The following is an 8,960-nucleotide window of genomic DNA, read 5'->3' as shown; positions in this document are numbered from 1 at the left end:
GGGACTGTGCCCTGAGTGGGACACTCCATGCAGCCACCTGCCACAACACAACACAACAGGAAAGCCAAAAGCTCTCCTGGGCCAGGCAGGGCCCCTGCTCACCACCAGCAGCCCTGAGCCAGTGCCTGCTGTGGGACAGCGTTCCCAGGGCTGCCTCACTCCCTGTCAGGCTACAGCAGATGCAGCCCTTGCTCACAGCCAGGACCAGTCCCCCCAGCTGCTGTGCCCATCTCCCTGCTCACTCCCCAGCCACGCTGGAAGCACAGACAGGAGCAGAGCCAGCTCCTGCCCAGGGAGGGCCGGGGGTGTGAGCAAGGCCATGACAGGAACAGTCACTGTCGAGGGGACAAGGCTGCCATGGTACCAACATGAGCACGAGTGGTGGCTGTGACTGCCCTCAGCACCTGCCCCAGGAGCCTGAGGCCAGGCAGGGAGGCTCCGTGTCGGGGAGGATCCGAGCGAGCTGCGGGGTCAGAGGAAAGGCCGCAGGGAAGATCAGCGCGGCAGCGAGGCCGTGAGGAGTCTCTGGGCCTGGGGGAGCCAAGAGCCCAGTGCACCCCAGGGTGCAGGAAGCCAAAAAGCCTCCCCGCTCCAGCTCCACCATAAGGCAACTTTTTTTTTGTGTGTTTTTGGGGTTTTTTTGTTTGTTTTTTTTTCTTTTTCTTCAGTAATATTTCCAAGGAAGAAAGCAAAGGGAGATGTGTCTTTTTTTAGAGTTTTTCTGTTGTTGTTGTTTTAGAGGGGGTTGTGGGTTTTTTTTTTTTGTTATGTCATTTTTTCCAAGGGAAAAGGAAGAGAAAAGCTCCTTCAGCAAAGTCCTGTCTTTGCAAGAGATGGGTGTTCCTGGGGCAGCAGGTGCACCGTCCACGCAGGCTCGAGTCCAGGTGCTTGCCAGCCTCCCAACCAGCCATCCTCACAGGAAGGAGTCACAACAAGCCAATCCTTGGCAAAGGTCCTTTGGTTGACTTCCAAATTGTCCGTGACGGAAGGGAGAGGTGGACAGAGGGAGAGCCAGACCCTCGGGAAGGTGAAGACGCTGGGGAGAAGGGAGCGGGAGAAGGAGCAGGGCGATGCTCCTGGCGCGCAGTCGGCGTCGCAGAGGGAGGCACCGCCGCGCTGGAATGGGAGACGCCAGCCGGGTCATGGAGGTCAGAGGCTCCGCAGCATCGGCACACGCTGTGGCTTCGGTCCCCCACTGGGGAACCTCGCTCCTCCGAGCTTCCTGAGCGGCTGCCCCGCCATCCGAGGGGGACACACAGGGGACTCGTTGGGGGCCACACAGAGCAGACTTGTTTTGGTAAATCCAGACGAACTTCTAGCAATAATTTAAAACTTGATATATATATATAATAATAAAAAAATCTCCCCTTTCCAACCCAGCCAGAACACATTTCATTTTGAAGAGACACTAAGACATGAGTGTGTGCACAGGAGGAGAGGGAAAGGGAAGGGTGGGTCTGCTGGGAGCGGGTCTGGCTCTAGTCAGGGTAATAATAGCAAAATGGTGTTTTGGATGCAGATCGTCTTTGCTTTCCAGCCACAAGAGAAGAAAATCGTGTGCGTTGAAGTTTCTCCCAAGCAGCCTATTCCTGGGAACCCACCTTCCAGCTCCCTTCCTGTCCCACCCCCTCATGTCTGCCCTTCTCCAAGCCATTCCCCACCAACCCACCCCCCGGCAGGAAGCAGACGCTGCAGCCTCTCTACTTCCCCACTGTCTGCGACTCTGCAGCTGATGGGGCAGGGGATTGCTGGCTCAGGTTTTTGGCATCCTCTTGTGCAGGCTGGCTGGCTGAGGCGTGGGCTTGGCTGGATGGGCACTGGCTGACCGTTTTGCTGGAAGACTGGGATGGGTAGCGCTTCCTGCCATCACCCCCTGACGTCGTAGGGTATCTCTTGTGTCCACCTTCCTCCCCCATGGGTGGCTGAAAGAGAAGGACCCCGGTATCAGCACAGCCTCCTCCAAATGCAGCTCCCCTAGGATCAGGAAACAGCCTTTCTGCAAGCCTCCAATTGCAACTTCTCTCCCTGGCCCACAAGGAACATGCACATTCACCCAAGCACTCAGCCTCTCTGTCCAAATTTCCTGCTGCCAGATTTGACAGAAAAACTGACTTCCAAACTGACTTCCAAGCTGACCACAATGGTGACAATGTGCTTCCCACACAGAGGCACAGTCCAGAAGTTTGGGAGCCAAAGATCCATACAAGTTTGGCTATACTCCAACCATCAATGCTCCCTTTCCTCCTCCTTCCTCACCCTGTCAGGGAGGACAGGCTCACCCATCTCCCTCATCCCACACGGAATGGGGTTTGCCATATTCCAATCCCACAGTTTGCTCCTGGCCTGGCTGCAATGACTGGGAGTGACAGTAGGTGTCACTGCCCTCCTCCTGCCACCACCTGGGGACCCCCAAAATCCTCCATCCTCAGAGGGCTGTTTGCAGGGGCCAGCAGGGTGCTGCAGGAATTGTGTCTACTCACATCTACTCGGAAGTCCTCGAGGCGCTTGAACTTGCTGAGGTATTCTTGCAGTTTGCTGTTAATGTCCAGATTTTTGGCTTTGGAATATTTTAAGAAGGCCCAGAACTTTTCCAGCCCATAGAGCTGCCCTGGAGTGGGGAAAAAAAAGCCAAAAAACAACCCAGATGTTAGCAGGACAAAAGCCAAACAAGACACTTTTCCTCCAGGCTTCCCCACAAACCCTACTGTCCTGCTGGTGGGCATAATCTAGGCAAGACAGAAAAAACCTGAAGACAAGTAATCTACATCAGAGTTCTGGGAAGGCCCCTGGCCTTGGGATGTCCCTAGGCTCAGCTGTCTTGGTGACAAGGTTCAGCCACTGCAAGGCCTTGAGAAATCCCACAGGAAATGGTGCCTCTACAGGAACACTTTGGGAGAGCTGCAGCCACCCACTGCCCTCCTCCAACCCCCAGCAATCTTCAGGACAGTGATACTCAACTCTCTTCTGTGAAAGGAGCAACAGGACATCCCAGTCCTCAATGTACAGCACTACCATGGCTTCCTCAAAATGATGAGAAGAGGCTCAGCAGCACCATGCAGCTGCATCACTGCCAATCCCAGGGAAGCCAAAGGAGGCACCTACCAGCTTCATAATCCTTGATGGTCTCTTCTTGGAAGTCCTTAAATATGTCTGGCCGGAATTTCTTCTCCAGCCCGTAGCTGTAGTATCTGAAAAGGCACTCCAGACCGTACCTGGGAAGGGAGCAGCACATGCAGCTCAGACACTGGTGCACACAACACAGGGCAGCAGCAGCAGACTGAGAACTATCCCACACCCACCTTCAAGCAAGGCAGAGGCACTGCCTTAATCTGCTATGAGCCCTGCAAAAGGCCAAACCCTTAGAAAAGGCCACTCTGTCACTCCTCTCTTACCTGTACCCCTCCTTCCCATCCTCCACAGCCAGTTGCTTGAACTCCTCATACATTTTCTTGTTGAAGTGATCTCGGAGGAAGAAGGACCAGAACCGGAAAAGCGTGTTCATCTCCTGGGACTGACCAATGCCCAGTCGTTTTCGCTCTGTTTGGGGAAGAGGGGATGGTTACAAAGCCAATCCTCCCCCAGGGAGTCAGGGGCTCGTGTGCAGGAGGGCCCTGTGGCACTGTGATGACACCCAGCCCCAGAGCACAAACTGTGGGGACACAGCAGCTACCAGCAGAGCTGTCCTGGAGGGCCCTGTCTGTGTCCATCCCTGCCATGTTCCTGTCCCCAAGCATGGCAGACACCTGTCCCACCCCTCGGTGCAGGTTCCCTACCGTTAAGGCAGCGCCGCCGGTACTTGTGGTAGACGTGTTGTGTGAAGCCGTTCTCCTTGAGCAGCTCGTGTGAGGGGTGCTGGAACTTGGGCAGGGACTGCGGGGTGCAGCCGTAGCTCCCGACGGCCGGGGTCCCCTCCGAGGGGCTGGAGCTGAGTGTGAGAGACTCCTGTCAGCACCCTTCCCTGGCATCACCCAGGAGAGGGAGGTCACCTCCACCCCACCTGTCTGTTGGTCCCACCCACAGCCTGTCACTATCCTGGGTTTGGGACATGAGCCATGGAGCAGCATACTAGGAAGGAGACCTGTCTTTCTGCTACTCTCCAAGGCTACAGATTTTCCCCAAGCCTTTCCAGGAAGGTTTTCCCTTCCTTTCCAGGAAGGGCAGGTTTGATCCCTGTCCTTTCTGCAGTCACCTAACAGAAATCTGCCCTGCAAGACCAGATGCCTTTCCCCTTCCTTGCCACACTCCCTCCCTTTTCCATTTGTGCCCCCTCCACAATGCTGCAGGCTGTCTCTGGTACCTGATGGAGGCAGTCCGTGGCCTGTGCTCCCTGGAGTCCATCACCCAGCCCACGTGGCACTCCATTGGAGGGTTCGAACTGTGCCTCGTCTTCCTCTTCCGTGGAGTCTGCAAGACACGGTGCATCAGGGATGTGCTCCCTCTCCTCAGGCCCAGCTGGGAGCCCCAGCTCCTGCCCCCCAGCCCAGCCTGCTCCCACCTTGGCATCTATCGTCCTGCCCTCCTTCACCACTGGGTAGAAGCGGGGCGTCCTGCGTGGGGTCCTTGAGCTGCGGCGTGCGCGGGGTGCGGGGGGTCCGGGCGTTGCGGTAGTTGGGCGATTCTGGGACAGTCGTGGGCAAAGAGCGGGCGATGGTGGAAGGCTCAGGGACTCCGAAGAGCTTGTTGGCCAAAGCGTCTGTAGGTACTGCAGGGAGAAACCCCCACCCTGGGTCAGCCTGGGCTCTGGGTACCCCCATCCCAGCTCTCCCACACAAGCAGCTTGAAATCCAGTTTGGTTGGAAAACCCAAATCCTAGCAGCAGATGCAAAGAGCTCCCCACAAGGTATCTGCTTCGTAGTGGTTAACAACAGCAACAAATCCCTGTCCCAAGGACACAGCCTTGGTGTCCACACAGGGAAACAAGGTCCAGCAGGCAGCTGCATTCCAAGTACTCAGTGAGGGTCTAAGATGAAAGCCAAATCCCAGGAACTACATTTGAGTCTGCCACAGTTCCCTCACTCCACTGGGCACCCCTGCTTTTGGATCCTCTTCCAGAGTCCCACAGCATTCAGCTAGAAGAACATCACTAATCTGGGAAAACCACAACTCAGACTATCCTGTGAACTCTGTGAACTGGATAATCCACCACATCTGTGACCCCAGGTCCTTCTCCCCAGCTGCTACCCAGCCTCTAAGAACCTCTGAGCATGAGAAGCCTGGACAAATTTGGTCCCCACCCACTCACACCCCATCTCTTACCTTGTTGGAACCTGGGGGGACCAGGAGGGACTTCCTGGTTTGGATCCACGGGGGGCTCTGGGGTCAGGGTATCAAACTGCTCCCTGCTGATCATATTCACCTTCTTGAAGTTCTCCACCTCTTGCTGCATTGGAGGAAGAAGATGGTGAAGAAACCACTCCCCCCATCACAAACCATGGCTCTGCTTGAGCAACAGCTGCTGCAACACTTGGGCCCTGAGGGCAGTCACAGGGGCAGGAAGGGGAGAGGCAGCAGACAGAAAACTGGGCACTGCACAGGCCAATCTGAGCCATTGATGCTGCCAAGTTTTCAGGGATCCCACAAGGCAGCTTCACTAACCAGCACAAGACTCTCTCAGGCTATTACCATGGTCAGAGACAGTGCAGTAAAGCTCAAGATGAGCTCAGTGACCTGTTCTTAGCCAGGACCCCTGCCACCATCTTGTGTCCCCAGAGCCCCCTTCCCCACATCCTCACAGCCTGCTGGCAGCAGGGCACAATGCTCCCGTGGATCTGAAGGACTCACACCCCAACACACTGACCCTGTCACCCCCAGCTTCTGTCACCTCAGAGAGCAGCACTGCCTCAGCAATGGGCCAGATCTCAAACTTGGAAGAACTGAGCCCAGGTAGGAGCTCCAATAAGACATCCCACCTCACAGCCATGATTTCTGTCACTGGATGAATCCAGGCAAGCGCCCAAAAGTGAGAGTCACCAAGTTGGGACCCAAACATTTCAAAACAGCAGATGGGCCTTCTATAAAAAAGCCCATGTCTATGCAAACTGACACCAAAACAGAGAAGAGCACAGGCCAAGTGCTCAGCCATCTATGAATCCATCCCCAACACAAGTAGTCTCCAACAGACTGTGCCACAGAGCACAGAGCACTAAGAGCAGAGCAGAAACACCCAGTTTCACTCACAGATCTGGCACTGCCAGTTGAGATCCTGGCAGACAGCAGAACAATGGGCACCACGTTCCAGGTCACCTCACCACATTCACTTTGTTTACTTGGCTGTGGCCTCACCTCTGCCTACAGCACACAGGGTGTTTATCCCTGGTATGGCCAAACACAATGCTGGGAGCCAAGAATCCCAAACACTGCAAGAGGACTAATCCAGGCTTAGCTCTACCCCACGAGCAGGCTGAACCCCCTGCACTGCTCTTTTCACCCAGCCCAGCAGCCACTGCTGCACACGAGGCTCCCCACAGCCCACACGGATCCTTCGGGCCAGCCACTCTCACCTTGATCTGCGAATACTCCGGCTCAAACTGCTCTGTCCACAGGTCCTGCTCATAGTAGTAGAGCCCATCATTGATCACCTTGGCCAGCTCTGAGCTCATTTTAGCCCTGGACGTGTGGTTGCCAGTCCGGTCGCCGCCGGGGTGCCGGCGCAGGTACGGAGGGGTCTGTGTCACGATGAGGATCTTGTTGACGTCGCGGTCGTCGATCTCGTAATCGAGTCTTCGTCCGACCAGTCTGTGAAGGTGTTCTTGCGGCCATCCATCTGCTCCATCTCCTCATCAAACAGGAAGTCCAGCTCCTCAGGTTCATCTTGGTCCTTTTGCTTCTGCTGCTGTGGTGTCTTTGACTCCTCTGGTTTCTGCACATAGAGGGGTAAAGGTGACACAAGGTAAAGACCACACAGTGACACAACCCAACTCTTGCCCCTTGTTTTATTACCCCAGCCCCTCTGGGGAGAACACTTCATTTACACTGAGGAGCAGCTCCAAAGGGGCTCAGATGGAAACAGGAGAGACTGGGACATCACTCCCAACAGACCCTACTTGACTGAAGCCCACCCATGTATGATCCAAGTCACCCCAGCCACTGGGAGACTCCCAGTCCAACAGCTCCTGCATCACTTACCTTGGGCCTGGCTGGGGAAGGTCGGGGTCTCTTCTTCACTTCAATCCATGTCTCTGAATCCAGGTCTGGCAGACTTGTGGACAGGCCCTTGGGCATTGTCTTCAGGTTACTGACCTCCTCTGTTTTGGTGGGGACTGGGCTGGCAGGACGTGGGGAGCCTGGAGCGGATTCTGGAGCCAACAAGAGCCACAAACTGCTTTAGAGGGAGGGAGGGAACCCAGGGATGTAGTCATAAATTACCCAACCATTTTGCAGCATGGCACAGCCTGCAGGACTAACTGGCATAGAGTGGTCAAGGTTTACCAGCACAGGGCTCACAAGTGCTAGAGTGAATCTCCAGTTAAGGCTATGATGCCAGGGGTGGCCACAGAGCTTTGCAGGTGACAGCTTCCCAGACACACAAAGCCCTAAAGCACGTGCTCTGCTGCTCTCTGGGAAACCTTCCTGAGAGAGTCTGGAGCCAGATCTTCTCCTGTCAAAACTCTTACAACACCAAGATGCTTCACATGGTCTCAGGTCCAGCCTTGGGCTCCTGCCAGCCCCCATGGGATGGGATGACAAGAGCATGGGAAGTCCATGAAGGACAGAGACCTTTCTGTAACACTTGGTTGACAGCTCCACACCTGCTGCCCAATTTGTGCCCGTATCTATCCCCTCAACAAGTAAAGGAAGGTTGGATTTACAGGTTCTGCCCAGCAGTTGTAGACTATTTCCAGGCAAGCCAAGAGACTTTCAGCAGGACTGACTCCCTTTGAATCCCTTCAGATCTAACAGAGGACAAGCCATACTCAGTCTCTCACATGTCTGGAGTAAGCAGCATTCTGGGGGTGCAAGGACAGACAGAGCCCACACCAGCTCCCACCACCAAGCCGAGAGCCAATGGCAGAGCCCTGCCCTGCCTCCTGACTCGCAGGGTCTCAGTTGTGCTGCAGTCCCAGCACTGCATCCCACACCTCCCTCCACATTCCCCCAGTGCTCACCAGTCTCTTTCTGGAAGCTCTGCCGGGGCACAAACTCGGGGCAGTTGATGAACTGGGAGAAGTCTGTCTGTGTGTAGTCTGCCATAGGAGGGCCAGGCAGAGCCCATTTCTCTGGCTGCTCTTTTCTCCTGATCTTCTCATCCACGATTTCCACCACCTTGCTGTCCTTCAGAGCCTGGAACCAAGCAGTACTTGGTTAACTGAGGGGTTGCTTTGGCATATTGAGGGGGTCAGCCCAAGCCATTCCTCCCTGGGAGGACTAGTAGGAGGCAGGAGCAAGTCAAGGACAAGGAAGGGTTCACTTGCACCTCACCACAGTGAACAGGCATTACAGAGGGTGGTGAGAAGCAGACCAAGGAGGAAAGGTGCCCTTTCCTTGCCCTCACCTTGATGATGAGGCTGATGTCAGTGGTCAGTGCCTGCACACGGTGGAAGCTGGCGATCAGTGTGATGGGCAGGAAGCCATCCGAGTCCATCTTGCGGCGCAGGAAGAAGTCTCGCTCCAGGTTGTCCACACTGAAGTAATATTCTCTGCATGGACAACGTATCAGTGAGATGAAGCCCTGAACCACCATGCTCTGGGCACCCCCAAGGGAACAACCCACACAACTAAGGGGAGCAAGCCTGGGGAGCCCAGATGTGGCTGGTGCAGGAAGCAAAGCACAGTCAACACCTCAGCTCTAACCCTTCCCATGGGATTGGCTGCACAGTCCCCACCAGCCAACAAGGACAGGAGGTGGTGCTCACATCTGCCTCTTGATGTAGTCCTTGAGCAACTCCTGGTCCACACTGTAGAGCTCAGCACTGCTGATGTTGTCAAAGTAGTAGGTGATGTTGCTGGCGTACTTCTGGGTG

The 8,960-nt window shown here is 55.3% G+C and overlaps 1 protein-coding gene across 1 annotated transcript; it reads right to left on the bottom strand.

Moving 5' to 3' along the window:
* Positions 1 to 728: 728 nt before the first annotated feature.
* LOC117003593 (la-related protein 1-like) lies at positions 729 to 8,954 on the bottom strand. The gene is given in 15 exon segments (XM_033073596.1): positions 729 to 1,922; positions 2,481 to 2,608; positions 3,103 to 3,212; positions 3,393 to 3,537; positions 3,774 to 3,925; positions 4,298 to 4,404; positions 4,496 to 4,546; positions 4,548 to 4,702; positions 5,257 to 5,380; positions 6,501 to 6,718; positions 6,721 to 6,859; positions 7,126 to 7,295; positions 8,106 to 8,280; positions 8,492 to 8,636; positions 8,853 to 8,954. Coding segments are annotated over 14 exon segments (1,986 nt in total). The 5' UTR covers positions 8,582 to 8,636; positions 8,853 to 8,954; the 3' UTR covers positions 729 to 1,700.
* Between the last annotated feature and the right edge of the window lie 6 nt (positions 8,955 to 8,960).

Source organism: Catharus ustulatus, chromosome 15, assembly GCF_009819885.2.
Source record: "Catharus ustulatus isolate bCatUst1 chromosome 15, bCatUst1.pri.v2, whole genome shotgun sequence".
Lineage (NCBI taxonomy): Eukaryota > Metazoa > Chordata > Aves > Passeriformes > Turdidae > Catharus > Catharus ustulatus.
The sequence above is the reverse complement of the archived record's forward strand: the minus strand, read 5'-3'. Positions and strand labels throughout refer to the sequence as shown.